Consider the following 16,776-nt stretch of genomic DNA (forward strand, 5'->3'; position numbering starts at 1 on the left):
TACAATTTGACAATAGATTATTGTAAATGTGCGTATGTTGTTTTATGCCCCATTTGTTGTCGAATAATTCAGCTATACTCAATTTAAATTCCCAGACATATTAGGTTTTCAGTCTGAGATGCTGGGAGGTTCCAATTTAGAGAGAGAAAGAGAGAGAGAAAAGAAATAAAAATAAAATATTTTATCCACCCAACATTTTCAAAAATAGAAAGAGAATATATTTAAAAATAAAGAATATGTATATATGTATATATATGTGTGTATATATATATATATATATATATATATATATATATATATATATATATATATATATATATATATATATATATATATATATATATATATATATATATATACACATATTCAAATATGAGCAATATCACATGAGTAGTGCGATATGGCTGTATATCGGCACAGGTGGGTGGCGTGTGTTGACACAAGGCCACAGGCCAAGTGCCTTAGTGTTCCACTAGTGACGATATACAGCCATATCTTACTGCCACGAGTGTAATATTGTATTAATACAATGGTTTCTTTTTATATATTAAAAAGAAAATCAAACACGGAGAGTCTAAAAACCCTTTTGTATGAAGAACTACTTTCTTCCGCTATTCATCTGCAACTGAGCGTCAGAACAGCAGACTCTGCTCAGTATGATACCGACGTGCTTTATCTCCAAAATTATAAATATTTAAAATAGACACTATCCTTAAATAAACTGCATAGTTGCAATCTAAACAACTACAAGCCTCAAAAGTACATTATGTTGTCCAACAGCTGCAATTTGTCAAACTGTAGTGAGTTTATTAGTAATACAGAAGAGTGAGGAGGCTGTATGAGTGCTGTTATCGCAGAATATTGCACAGCTATCAGCCAATCAGAGTTGAGATATATATATATATATATATATATATATATATATATATATATATATATATATATATATATATATATATATATATATATATTTTTTTTTTTTTTTTTTTTTTTTTTTTTTTTTTTTGTATATTGTGTATATTGAGAACTCCAAAGACTGCCAGTTACTAAAATATTACGTAATTTAAAAAAGAAAAAGATAAAACAAGAAAGCATCATTGGCCATAAATGGTGTCTTAATCCATCCCAAGTTTGCCCTGGGAGAAAGACAAGACTTTAATAAAAGGAGTTTTATCAAACTTTGATAATGTAAACAAGATGACGATAAAGCAAGGCATCAATTAAAGTTTTTCTCTGCTCCTAAAATTTGATGTGAAGATTTGGCATGGTCATCAGAAAATCATTCTTTGGCTTGGAAATGCTCTTCTGGCTGATAGCACAGAATACTGATATAGCTTTAGGGCCAAGAGGACTGCCAAGGTCAACACAAGCAAGAGAACACTTTATGAAAAACATATCAAAAACGACAGCTGGACATCATGATACTAATTTAAATTTAGGGGCTGATGAAAACGAGAAATAAAACCAAAACAAAAACCTGGTTTACATAAATCCATGGGAATCCTTTTTGTTTCCAAAACAAATAAGGGTTGTGCGGGTTTACATCAACCGAGTGAGTGTCAAGTAGAGTTTCTGCACCGTTTGTTTACAAACTCCTGAACTTTTTCACTTGACAGGGATTTTTCTGACGCTACGTCAACAGAGGTGGAATGCGCGCGTGCCAATAGATGTTAATAAGATACGATAGACGCGCTGTTCAGAAGTGAGTTGCGCGGGTTCACTCTGTAAACACACTTGATGTTTTATCTCATCACAAGTTAACAGTTTTGTTGTTGTTGTTGTTGTTGTTTGGATTGGGCCAGGCTAACAGCAGAGATGGTTCTGTCTTCGCGCCTCAACCTTTTTTTTTTGCTGAAGGATGGTAAATAATTTTTAATGGCGCGACAGTGCATTTTAGACGTTTTCATACTATACTGTACTCTATTTTTGGTGATAAGATGCTAGTTCAAGGATTTCCTGACAAACTAAGGACATATCGATGGGACAATTTCAAGATTTGAGCCGTAAGTGGATATAGGATGCTCTCAAAGCAAAAGCACGTCACCTGGTTCCATGTTATCCTCTTTACGACTCTCATACCGCTGCAAAGAAGGTAAACTGGAGCTTTTCTTCTTCTTCTTCTTCTTCTTCTTCTTCTTCTTCTTCTTCTTCTTCTTCCTCCTCTTCCTCTTCCTCTTCCTCTTCATCTTCTTCTTCTTCTTCTTCTTAAACTACATAGATTTAAAAAAAGATATCTCTGAAAACGAATATTCTTGAGCAACTATCATTTTTTGTCAATTAGGTAAAATGGTTAAACCAAGCATTTCTGACTGCATTCAGTTCAATAAAGATTTTTAGATCACAAGAGGCAATGAAATAAATGTTAATAAAATAAAATAAAATTGGCTTGAAGAGGGTGGGCCATCACTTGAACAAAAGAAAATGTATTTTCTTTCTTTCTTTCTTTCTTTCTTTCTTTCTTTCTTTCTTTCTTTCTTTCTTTCTTTCTTTCTTCATAAATGTCTAACACACTCTATGTATTTTTTTTTAATTATAGTTAAACCTTTTTAATTCATTTTAAAATTTTAATCATTTTAATTACTTCATGTTTTTATTTCTTATACTTGTTTTATTTTAGTATAATCTTTTAATCTTGTTTATGTAAAGCACTTTGAATTACCATTGTGTATGAAATGTGCTATATACAGGGTTCATACACATTTTTACCACTAAAATTTCATGACTTTTCCGAGACTTTTCCAGAACTCTCAAGTACGTTTTCATGATATTTCATGTAATGTCTACATATACATGGTAAATAATAAGAAAAACAATGACGTTCAAATTTATTCCAGCATATCATAGAACACGCAACAATCTATTTTGTTTAAATTAGTTTTTATATCTATGTAAAATTGATTTTGATAATGCTTACACAGCACTAACAATATGAGAGCAAGTTTTTGGCTAAGGACAGAAAATAAGTAAAGACAACTAACCTATATTCAAATTAGGGCTGCACAATATATCGTTTCAGCATCGACACTGCAATGTTTGCATCCGCAATAGTCACATCATAGGATATGCAATGTTGGGATTAAAGTTTAATATAGAGTTTATCATCTGCATGCATTTTTAAAGAGATAGTTCACTCACAAATTACTTACCATTTTCATTACACCCTTCACTTGTTTCAAACATTTATGAGTTTTCTTTTTTTTAAATGAACACAAAAAGAATATAATTTAATAACTCCTATAGTATTGAAACAAGTGAAGTGTGAGTAAATAGTGAGTACATTTTAATCTTTGAGTAACTGTCCCTTTAAGGCCTGTGACTGTGTGAACATTTCAATATTTCAAATTTTAAAACATCCGGCCACAAGAAATTTATTGTAACTTTTATAAAGATGAAATAATATACAATGAAGACTATGCAGTATTGATTATTCAATATCTGTACCTGATTAGTAAATACCTGAAAACTATAATTCACTTTTATCTTTACTATATTTCATCTTTATATGCTTATAATTTATTTGTTATAGATTATTCGAGATTTACTCCTCTAAAAAATCCCCCCAATCAATCCAAATAAATTAAAGTATACAGATATTTGCTAAATTAATTTCCATGATTTTTTTCAAAGTTTTGTGGGTTTTTCTGTTTTTTCAAAACTTTTCCAGGCCTGGAAAATGCCATGTCAAAATTCCATGACTTTTCCAGGTTTTCATGACTGTATGAACCCTGTATATAAAAAACTTGTGTTTTTTTTGTGGAAATGTGTATCTGTTAATTTTTATATTACTATTTCTGTTTCTTTTACACCACAGGGTGAATGGGAACCCTTTAGTAATGGATCCCAATAGCATCTGCCGTAAAACTAGGATGTTGGCAGGCAGACATGCTGACCTGTGCCAGTCTCAGCCTGAGATAATTCAAGAAGTGGCAAAAGGTGCCCGGCTGGGCATACGAGAATGCCAACATCAGTTCCACAACCATCGTTGGAACTGCACCAGTCAGGGCAGAAACCTGGCCAAGATCCTGCAACAAGGTGAGGAACAAAACAAAAGCCTCACCTTGATAGTGCTGAGTTGAACCTCTTTTGCTTTCAGTATTGCATTCATTTTTCTTGCCACAGATTCAACAAGATGCTAGAAGCATTACTCAGAGATATTAGTCTGTATTAGTATGATGTCCTCATATAGTTATAGACTACACACATCCATGATGCAAATCTCCCTTTTCAACACATATATTAGTTCTATTAGTTTGAGACAAAATAGGTATAACAAGTGTACTTAATAAAGTGGCCAGTAAGTATAATTTATAACTGTAAGTCATTATTCCCCTTAAACTCAACCATTAGGTTGAAAATATAGAAAACATAAAAGCAAAATGTAGTTTTTTCCTGTAATCAGATCTGCCATAATTTCAAGAAATATGTTCTTTTAATGTGTTTTGTTTTGTTTTGCTTTGATTGGCATCTGCTGACTTGTCAAATGATGTTTCTGCAGATTCTGAACTACTCTGCAGTTCATTGCTTAGTCATAGTTTTATATGGGTGTTTGTGCAGTTTTTATTATTGTTTCAGATTGTAAACATGGGATATGAATTCTTTCAATGATGGTTTCAAAAGTGAATGTCGCTGTTGAATTCTTTGTATGGCCTTTAGAGGGCGTGATTATACTACAGTTTGTCAGTTTTACCAAAGAGATTTCTTGACCCATAAAATAAGCAGAACAAAGCAGTAGAGCTTTATTTAACTATTAGCAGATTGGAAGTACATCATAAAAATGTTAGTTACTTAAAACATAACATTACATTATTACAATACTTAAAAAGTGAGTAAAGCTATTGTCCTTAAAAGTATATTCAGAATATTATCAAGCTAGAAGAATACATTTGTGTGCATAAAACAAAAAAATAACTATATTCAACAGTGTCTTCTTCTCAGTATGAGTATATTGCGCAAGTTTACATGCAATGTGCAATGATGTATATGGCTATAATAAAACAGGTGTATGTGTAGGGGCGATTTTAGGATTTTCATTTTAGTGGGGCTACTTATATTGACAAAAAATAAAAATAAATATAAATCAATCAATCAATAAACATCTATCTATCTATCTATCTATCTATCTATCTATCTATCTATCTATCTATCTATCTATCTATCTATCTATCTATCTATCTATCTATCTATCTATCTATCTATCTATATATATATATATATATATATATATATATATATATATATATATATATATATATATATATATATATTTATTTTTTCCTTTCTGTGCTAGACTGTATGGTATAGTTAATGCCACACAAACTGTAAAGTGTTTTATATTGGTAGTTCATTTTGAAATAAAATCCGAGAAATGTTCATTAAGAGTTAAATTTTTCGCTGGAGGAAACAACTGTGCTGATGAGGTGAATGCCGAGAAAACCCGAGAGCTCCTCCATGACATTAAGATACAGGTTATACAAAGTTATCTATATCAAAGAACTGCAAATAAGCAGATATTATAACAATTTATCAATAAACACACACCTCATTCTCCCGCTGTCCCCGGCTGTGGTTTGCTGATCAAATGAAAAACAAAAGACAGGGAGGAGCCAAATTCTGCCGCTGTTTTCATATCAAATTTAGAGGGAACTGAGGTGATAGTTTAATGTACAGTTTATGAGCTAATCTCAAAAGTTTTAGGGGGGCTGAGTAGAAATATAGGGGGGCTGCTAACCCCCCTAAAATAGGCCTAGCAATGCCCATGCGTACAGTATGTGTATATGACAGAGACCATATGTGTGTGTGTGCCCCCTATACTGACACTGAGGAGAACAAACTATTGAATAAAGTCGTTATTTTTGTTTAATGTGTGCAAAAAAAATATGTAGCTTGATAATATTCAAATTGAACCACTCGAAGGCATACAATATGGACTGTGTTGGGGATGTTTTGGGGTATTTTTCTGGACTTTAAAAGAGTTGGTACCGTTCCTGTATATATGGAGGATGAGGGAGCTCTCGGATTTCACCTAAAATATCTAAATTTGTATCCTGAACACTAACAAAGGCCTCAGGGGTTTGGAAAGACAAAAGGGTGAGTAATAAACAACATCATTTAGATTTTTGGTTGAATTAACACTGTACAATAGGGTCACTTTAAGTAAAGTCCGCTGATCACTTTTTATAGTCCATATGTGAGAGAGTGAGAGAGAGTGAGAGAGAGAGAGAGAGAGAGAGAGAGAATTTAAGAATTTAATACACCTTTATTTAATACAAAATTTTAAACTACAACATGTTTCATTGATTTAAACAAACATATTTCCAAATCACACAATATTTTCATCAAAGAACAATACATTATTTTCCACCCAACACAACATATTTTTACACTCCACATGCCTTCAAACTCTCTCAGAGATGAGTCCAACTCTCTCATTGACAAATAAAAATTAAAATCATGCCTTATTCTTGCTCTTATAAGCCCTTTAAAAATCAGTTCAACTTTATGATTGGTCTCATACAAAATCTTGTATCTTCAGAGAGAGAGAGAGAGAGAGAGAGAGAGAGAGAGAGAGAGAGAGAGAGAGAGAAGAGGCTATAAAAAATCATTTAATCTGTTATGAGTAACTTTTTTTTTTATCAGAACATGACATGATGGCTGATAAAACTTGGATAAATTTATAAGCCGAAATTGTGTACATTGTAAATTTAATCCCTAGATTGAATTCGTCTTGGAGGAATGCTCTACACTAAAGGGAAAAATGTTCTTTTGGCAGTTCAAGGTTTATTAAGGCAAGTCTAGACAATGGAGATGAGCGAGGAATGCGAATCTGCTAAATGAGTTGTTGTTAATGTTGTAATTCCTCAAATATTTAAGTGATGAGTTTGATGGGATGTCAAAGTAAAATTGGTTAGATAGAGATCGTAATCATACCCATACCATGAGATCATCCACACAACAGAATGCACTTTTTGTGTATGAATAAAAGAATGTGAACTGTGGATCTATGAACTGTTTTCTAGATATCCAAGAAACTGCATTTGTGTATGCCATCACAGCTGCTGGGGTGATGCATGCGGTGACACAGGCCTGCAGCCAGGGAGCGCTGCCTCAGTGTGGCTGTGTGACCCGTCAGAGCTCCTCAGAAACTTACAGCGTCTCCCCAGCAGAGGAAGTGCTCATCCAGGCCTCATCTCTCCATGATTGGCACTGGGAATGGGGCGGCTGTGGAGACGATGTAGACTTTGGTTATGAAAAGTCTCGTCAGTTCATGGACACCCGGCAGCGAAAAGGCAAGAGCGACATCAGGAGCCTTATTGACCTGCACAACAACGAAGCAGGAAGAGTGGTATGTTTGCATTTCTGGGCTTGGAAATATGACAGAATAGGAACAGGAAACTGTTGTTATTATTATTAATAGTAACAGACTGTAGTATTATATTTTTGCTCTCCCATTTGGTTCTACAGCAAATGAAAAAGATATTCTACTGCTTTCCTTGATTTTCTAACAGAAAGAACAGGGAAAGATCTGTATCTCAGCAGTAGAAAGTAGAAATGTAGAAAGCTCTTACATGTACAGTTATTTATTTATTTATCTCTAATAATAATAATAATAATAATTAGTGCTGGGCAAAGATTAATTACAATTAATCACATCCAAAATAAAAGTTTGTGTATTATATGTGATGTGTTTATTTTATCTATATATTTATTACAGTGAGTATATGTGATATGCACACATTTACATAGAAACAATATACACAAAACAATGTTGTTACATTAAATAAATTTACAATTTATATATAATTTGTTCACATATATTTTATATCTAAAAATAAATGTACATTTTCTCAAATATATGCATGCCTGTGTGCATTTATATACACGTAATATACACAATACACACTCTTAAATTATGTTAAAACAAACTTTTATTTTGGATGCGATTAATCATGATTAATTTTTTGCCCAGCACTAATAAACATAATAATAATAATAATAATAATAATAATAATAATAATAATAAAAATAATAATATTTTTAAAATTATTTAAATTAAATATTTAACTATTTATAGAAAATAATATTGTAATAAATTGTATATATGTATATATATATATATATATATATATATATATATATATATATATATATATATATATATATATATATATATATATATATATATATAGGCGTCACAGTGGAGCAGTGGGTAGCATGATCGCCTCATAGCAAGAAGGGTGTATGGATGTTTCTCGGTGATGGGTTACAGCTGGAAGGGCACTGCGTAAAACATATGCTGGATAAGTTGGTGGTTCATTCCTCTGTGACGACCCCAGATTAATAAAGGGACTAAGCCGAAAAGAAAATGAATGAACTGATATACTATCAGTCAAAAGTTTGCTGTGAGTATTTTTTTCTTTTTCATGTTTTTTTTTAATAAGAAAATTATTCTTAATTAAAAATTAAGATTTTTTTCAACACATTTCTAATAGTTTTAATAACTCATTTGTAATAACTGATTTATTTTATCTTTGCCATGATGACAGTGTATCATATTAGACTAGATATTCTTCCAGACACTTCTATACAGCTTAAAGTGACATTTAAAGGCTTAACTAGGTTAATTAGGTTAACTAGGCAGGTTAGGGTAATTAGGCAATTTATTGTATAACTATGGGTTGTTTTGTACTATCAAAAATAAAATTGCATAAAGGGACTAATAATTTATAATGGTGGTTTGTTCTGTAGACTATTGAAAAAAAATAAAGCTTAAAGGGGCTAATAATTTTGACCTTAAAATGTATTTTTTTCTTTTAATCTAGCTGAAATTAAACAAATAAGACTTTCTCCAGAAGAAAAAAATATTATCAGACATACTGTAAAAATTTCCTTGCTCTGTTAAACATCACTTGGGAAATATTTAAAAAAGAAATAAAATTCAAATTCATATATATATACAGTTGAAGTCATAATTTTTAGCCCCTCTTGATCTTTTTTTCCTTTTTAAATATTTCCTAAATGATGTTTAACAGAGCAATCAAATTTTCACAGTATGTCTGATAATATTTTTTCTTCTGGAGAAAGTAATATTTGTTTTATTTTGTCTAAAATGAAAGCAGTTTTTAATTTTTTTAAAACAATTTTAAGGTCAAAATTATTAGATCTTTTTTTTTTCAATAGTCTACAGAACAAACCACCATTATACAATAACTTGCCTAATTACCCTAACCTGCCTAGTTAACCTAATTAACCTAGTTAAGCCTTTAAATGTCACTTTAAGCTGTATAGAAGTGTCTTGAAAAATATCTAGTAAAATATTATTTACTGTCATCAAGACAAAGATAAAATAAATCAGTTATTAGAAATGAGTTATTAAAACTATCATGTTTAGAAATGTGTTGAAAAAATCTTCTCTCCATTAAACAGAAATTGGGGAAATAAATAGGGGGGCTAATAATTCAGGGGGGCTAATAATTCTGATTTCAACTGTACAACTTGTACATATATTAATTTTGTGGAGAAACAGTCAGGAAACTTTACCATACGGTCACTTAACTGACCTTTTAATTCATTTAAAGTATAGTTCCCCCAAAATGAAAACACAAACATACAAGGAACTTTTCACAATATACACGTTAACCTAACAAAAACAGACCGAATGCCCCTTCGGAGTGGCGTTGAATAATTTTATAATCCATATATCATTCTGCACATTCTGACACGCTGTGAACTGATACCTAGATGAGCATCTGTATGCATCATTTAGAAACATATAGAAAACAATGCAAAGACAGTGTGCTACATGGCTGGCGTTTGCTTTTCAAAATAAGAGTTCCACACGCATACTAATTGTAATATAGGCTTATTAATTCAAATTAATGCTTTTGTGTTTAATAGTTTGTGTATTGTTCCGATTGGTCTGTTTTTTTACCAAATTTTACACTCACCAGATTTACATAAGAACGAGGAAACAATGATGTTTGAGGCTCACAGTATACCATTTCCATGTACTGAACTCTTATTATCCAGCTATGCCTGGATATATTCAGATTTTTATTATACGGCCCCTTTAAGTAATGAAAAAGTATATATGTGAATAAGTCAAAATTATTAGCCCTCCTGTGAATTTTATTTCTTTTTCAAATATTTCCCAAATGATGTTTAACAGAGCAAGGAATGTTTCACAGTATTATCCTATAATATTTTTTCTTCTAGAGAAAGTCTTATTTGTTTTATTCCAGCTAGCATAAAAGCAGGTTTTCATTTTTTTGTCAATATTATTCATTTTAAGGTCAATATTATTAGTCCCATTTTTTTAGATTGTCTAGAGAACCAACCATTGTTATTCAATGATTTGCTTAATTACCCTAGCTTGCCTAATTATCCCGGTTAAGCCTCTTAAATTGCACTTTAATGCTAGAGTATCTTGAAATGCTAGAATGCTAGAGAATGCTATCTTAAAAAATATCTAGTAAAATATTATTTACTGTCATCATGGCAAAGATAAAATAAATCAGTTATTAGAAATTGGTTTTTAAAACGATTATGTTTAGAAATGTGTTGAAAAAAATTCTCATTCCATCAAACAGAAATTAGGGAAAATTTTCAGGGGGGTTGATAATTCAGGAGGGATAATAATTTCATCTGTAAATCTGATTGACTTGACAATCAACAGATGTGCAAGCACACTTCGTCCTTTCAAATCTTAGTTTAAGAGATAAAATGCAATATAGTGGCTCAGAAAAAAAATAGATTGTTTTTGTCTTCATTTTTGATCAGGTCATCCAGATACAGATGAGGACTGAGTGTAAATGCCACGGTCTTTCTGGGTCCTGCACTCTCCGCAGCTGCTGGAAGAAGATGCCGCTCTTCCGTCAGGTTGGTGATCAGCTCATGCAGAGCTTCCACACGGCCGTCCGCGTGATGGGTGGCAATGATGGGAAATCGCTGGTGTCCATCGATCCGGATGCTCCCCCCCTTGATGCCAATGTCCTGATCTATTCAGCAGAGTCACCTGACTTCTGCAAAGCCAATCACAGAAGCGGCACAGAGGGCACATGGGGTCGTGTGTGTAACAGGACAGAGACTGGGCCAGGCGGCTGTGATAGTCTGTGCTGTGGGAACGGGTTTGCGGATTTTACAGTGGAAGAGGAAGAAAACTGTGAGTGTCGCTTTCACTGGTGCTGCGAGGTTCGGTGCCAGACATGCTCTCAGAGAAAGAATGTCAGCCTCTGCTTGTAAAGGAGTGTAGTAGTTGTAAGAGGACAGTTGATTTATGTTGTATGGCAGGCTCATTCTGAAACCATACCGCTATATACATTTCTGAAGATCACGAAATACGTCAAAGGAGGTAAGGTTTTTTGCAGCTTTTGTTTTCGTGAATCCACCAGAGGCCGCTGTGTATGCTTTTTCTGATCTCAAATTTCTCTTGCGAGTGCCATTCATACCTGCTGTTCTCACGTAAATCCACAAGAGGCCGCTGTTGACTAACTGACTGACTGACCAATCGACTGACCCACCCTCCTCCCTCCCTAAACCCAACCAATAGTGTTTCAAAAGCACTGATTGACCTGCCCACCCACTTCACTAAACCCAACTCACAGTTTTAAAAAGCAATCCAGAAAAAGAAAAGCCCTCGCCTGATTTTTACCACGTTTTCAGATTTTACCATATTCTCACCCTGTTATTTACTTGTTTATTTTATTTTTAGATTCTGTTTTTGTCTTACATTCTTTCTGGAACCGTTCTTCACTGGACTCAAACGTGGACAGCTCCTCTCTGCGTCTCAAGTCCGCCGACGTACATGGCGAACTAACTGGACAAACTGGTAATAGCGGGAAAACCATTTATACGGAGGTAAGCGGTCAGCTGGTAAACGAGAAAAGGAACAGCATAATACCACCCTATAGCGTTCATTTTAAAGACGAAATGCAGCCATACGTACTTCTGGCTACATAATTTGCAATTTCCAGAAATGTATAGAGGGGGACGTTTTCAGAATGAGCCTATGTTGTTGTTTTTCTTGATGGACCACTTTTGAGCAGTCTCTGTAAGTCAGGTGGGCATCAAGGCTTGAATGTAATGTCTTCTTTTTAAAATAAAAATAAAGCTAAGTGTATCATGCTGCCTTCTGCTGATCCTTTATTAAGAGAAATCAGTGTGCCATTTTCATTTCTGATTAACATTTAATCTATTAAAACACTACTATCTATTTTTATGCTACAACAATGGGAAAAAAATTGGTAAAATACTTACAAAAATTTGCACAAATCAAATTCGAATATATTTTACAAATCGAATTAGACAAATTATTTTGTTAACATTATGTAAAATGTGCTAATTGTTTTGTATAAAACTGCTATAAAAAATAAATTGAGTAAATGTTAATTGATTATCTTTAATTTTGTATCTAGATTGATTTAAAATTACTCAAATAAACCTTCATTCCTTTTAAAATATTGCTTTTATAGGTAAATGTATATATACATATATACACATACAGTTGAAGTCAGAATTATTAGCCCTCCTTTGAATTTTTTATATTTCTTTAAATATTTACCAAATTATGTTTAACAGAGCAAGGAAATTTCACAGTATGTCTGATAATATTTTTTCTTCTGGAGAAAGTCTTATTTGTTTTATTTCGGCAAGAATAAAAGCAGTTTTTAATTTTTTAAAAGCCATTTTAGGGTCAAAATTATTAGCCCCTTTATGCAATTTTATTTTTGATAGTCTACAAAACAACCTATAGTTATACAATAAATTGCCTAATTACCCTAATCTGCCTAGTTAACCTAATTAACCTGTTTAAGCCTTTAAATGTCACTTTAAGCTGTATAGAAGTGTCTTGAAAAATATCTAGTAAAATATTATTTACTGTCATCATGGCCAAGATAAAATAAATCAGTTATTAGAAATGAGTTATTAAAACTATCATGTTTAGAAATGTGATGAAAAATCTTCACTCCATTGAACAGAAATTGAGAAAAAAATAAACAGGGGGGCAAATAATATATAGGGGGTATATATATATATACAACTGTATTTATATATTCAACTATATTTATATTCAACTTCAACTTTATTTATATACATACACATATTTAATGTACATAACATTTAAGTTAACTAAATAAACATTTAAGTTATTTGTACTTAATTATTTAAGTTATCTGTAACTAAACATTTAAGTGAGACCACATTTGGTCAACTCAATTAATTGAGTTCCTTAAATCATTTGAGCAGTCTCAACTTATTAAAGTTTACAGTGTATGGATCCAAATTCTATTTAGGAGGTCCTAATAAAAAATAAGCACTAGTGATAATAATAGAAAAATCAATGTCTAACAAATATGTATCTTTTAAAAAGCTACCATATACATATTGTACATATTGCAAAGGGAACTGATATAAAAAATTCTAGTATCATAAATATGTTTTACGGATTAAATGTTAAAACAGCTTGCAGTAAGCCTGCTTCATTTTTGATTATGTGAGGCACTGTTGTTGTTGGAAAGTTACAGTCAGAAAGACAGAAAGATTTTGTTACAAATATATCTTATTGATGTTCTATTTTCAGGCATTGGGGAATAACATAGCACTATGTAGTTTATTGTGACATTGTACAATTATTGAATAACTTTTAAGGTCATTCTAGCCAAAGCACAATCTCACAAGGAAATATAAATTTTTACATAGATGCAATTTTTTAACCTATTTGTGCCCCCCCAAAAAATGGTTTTATGCATGTAGCCTTGTTAATAGTGTCTGATGAACATGTTTAGCATTTATTTTCTCTGTTTTTTTTTTTTTTTTTTAAAGAAAATTGTATTTGAATACAACTATAGTTGCTGGTGGGCAAAAATGGTGTAAGAACACTTTAATGTAAACATTTGATTAGGAGGAGAGCATTTGGTATTCTAACTCAAAACAACTGCTTTCAAAAGATCAATTCCTATTCATAAACACATTTATTATGAATAAAATTAGAAAACCATTTGATATGAACCTCTCCCCCAAGACAATTATTACAAATATTGCAATATTTAATTATAAATTAATACAAATATTAATATATAAAAAAATAATTCAAAATGTCTTATTCCCTACACTGCCAAATCCCAAGAGTGGAGAGTATTTGGAGTATTTGGTCCCACACTACAGAGTTACAGCAATCAAAGAAAGAAAAAAAATAACAAAAAATGTAAAAGTAACAAAAAGTAAAGTACTGGTGTAAATACACAAAAGTAAATACATACCTCAATGGAGACATCTAACAAAACAAGTATTTTCAGTGAGTCTCACTACAGAGTTTTGTAGACATCTGACAGAAATAGTCACACAGCTTAGTAATAAGTAAAGCTGCTGATTCTGTTTGTGGGATTGTTTAATGATCCTGATGAGCTGAGATTTTGAGAGATATATTTGAGAGGTCTTCAGTTGAATTCCTAAGGCCATGTCCACACATATGTTTTTTTTCTCAATTTTCTAAAAACCACACACCCTGGTGCTTTTGAAAATCTTCACCCTGACAAGAGTTTTAAAACAATGGTTTACAGTGACCTGATACTGTTTTTGTGTAGAAAAAAGCTGCAATTTAGGCAATACCCATGTTTGTGTGGACATCAGGGCCTAAGGTTGTGCATGAATTTGGTTGTAATTTTGTGTTTTTCTTCTGCGATTCTGCTTTTTAACAGCGAAAGTTCAATGTTATCTGTTCACTCAGCACTTCAACTCTTCTCCAGTGTTATTTGAAGTCTTTGTAGGAGTGGGACCAGTGAGAGATGTTAATTTGACTCTGAGGATTTTGCTGTGTATCAAATTGTGAATCAAAAAAGGCTACTTTAAAGTAAAGTTATCAGTTAAATGGTTATGTTTAGATGGGGTATTATGAAAGCAAAAATCATTAAACAAGACCAATAACCTTGATTTATTAACTACTTAACACATTATTCCCTAATTCGCCATGATTTATGCACTTACAAGGTATTTGCCCACCGGCAACTATAGTTGTCGCCTGACCATTTGACAAAATATACAGAAAACTATAGATCTCTTGAAAGATTTGTTTTATTTGGATGAATCTAGAGACCTTCATGATTATGTTGATATACCTTTGTGAACAAAAAATAACTTTCAGTATTATGAAAATTGCCTTTATTTGGGAGGGCTTGCCTCCATTTTGTATCCTGAAATTAGGGGTAGGAAGTGGAAAGCCTTATGTGGCAGAAAGTAAATCAATTCCTTTTTTTCTTTCTTGAAATCTTTTATTTGGTTGTTTGTTAGCATGGCATTCAGAAATGAAACATGGATAACATCTAGAAAATTACTTATAGAAGGAAAATTGCAATTATGTACTCATGTGGGCTTAAATGGGTTAATATGAGGTGTGCTGCCAAACCCCACGCCTCATTGGTGCATGAGCAAATCAAATTGAATGAATAATAGGAATCAGCTACTAAATAAAACTATATGAATTGCCTTGGGATTACGTCGGTTCTTCAAACAAGTAAAACAAATGTTTTAAGCACTGCTCACTGAAATGTTCTTTGCGTAACCAAAAACAGCCCCTGTTGGAAAAAAGGGCACATTTTGGCACCTTTATTTTTCAAAATGTATAACAAGAAAATGTGTGACAAGAGACCTTTTCAGTCTGCTACTTTCTTTTGCTCTTGATTATTTTCATTTTTCCTTGGTGACAGCATGTGGTCTGCTCTACAATGAATAATTCACTGGAACAAACTAAGAATATCTTGTCTTCTCCCCAGATCCTCACATCTCTTCCCAGGTTTGTTTTCACAGGGGTGCTTTTCTGTTTATAAAGCACATAAATATAATACTTGTTACCTGTCAAAATTTCAGAAGACCTTTTAAAATACAATATATCATTCAATAACCCAGGCTTCGAGTGTCAGAAAATATAGACATGTATTACTGCAGTTATATTTAAGTAGATACATTAGGAAGATACCTTTCATTATAAAGTCATTATAAAATGTGAAACTTAAAGTGATTGTTTACAGATTAACAGAAGTCACTGCCATTAAGCATGAAAGCATCATTGGGTGTAGGAAAATGGTGAATAGATTAAAATTAGTTTTCTATTTTCTGGAAAGTGTTTTCTATTTTTATACAAAATGCAAGTATAAATAAAAAGTAAATAGTACAAAAGTAAAAACAAACTAAATAGCCAAATCACAACTTGTCTTGTGGTTTTTCAATGACACCTGAAATGGAATGGATGAGAACTGTCCATGGTGCTGAACTCATGACTGTTATGTTACAAAGCTAAAGACACTCAACAATCTATTGGTTTAGAAGTCTATTTATAGATAATTTCCAGCATTTTTTCGTTGTGTAAGTGCATGCTTTTATTTAACTAAATATATTTGGTGCTAATAGTGAAAAAATGCATGCTTAAAAATGGAAAGAAATCTCTTTTGCTCATCAAAGAAGCATTTATTTAATCAAAAACACAATAATAAAAGAGTAACAACATGAAAAATAACTAATCCCATATTCTTTATCCCAGTCTTCAATGTCATGTTGCTTCAGAAATCAATCTAATAAGATTATTTTGATCTTTTTTTTTTACTGTTGTGGAAACTGTGATTTTTTTTTACTTTTCAGGGCTGTTTGTTAAACAGAATGCTCAAAATAACAGCATTTATTTGAACCCTTATGTACTATAGGGGATGTTTTCATGCACTCTAGGGTGATTTTGAGTCTTAATTTGGCCATAACGTTTCTGTGTTTCAGCTAGCAAAATGATTTTTGACA

General features: G+C 32.1%; 1 protein-coding gene across 1 annotated transcript; it reads left to right on the plus strand.

Annotated features, from left to right (window-relative positions):
* The first annotated feature begins 1,657 nt into the window (after positions 1-1,657).
* wnt6a (wingless-type MMTV integration site family, member 6a) lies at positions 1,658-12,062 on the plus strand. Its single transcript, XM_056458998.1, has 4 exons — positions 1,658-2,092; positions 3,812-4,032; positions 7,017-7,342; positions 10,777-12,062. The coding sequence occupies exons 1-4, from the start codon at positions 2,019-2,021 to the stop codon at positions 11,236-11,238; spliced, it is 1,083 nt and encodes a 360-aa protein (XP_056314973.1). The 5' UTR covers positions 1,658-2,018; the 3' UTR covers positions 11,239-12,062.
* The last annotated feature ends 4,714 nt before the right edge of the window (positions 12,063-16,776 follow it).

This window comes from Danio aesculapii, chromosome 6, assembly GCF_903798145.1.
Source record: "Danio aesculapii chromosome 6, fDanAes4.1, whole genome shotgun sequence".
NCBI classification, from domain to species: domain Eukaryota; kingdom Metazoa; phylum Chordata; class Actinopteri; order Cypriniformes; family Danionidae; genus Danio; species Danio aesculapii.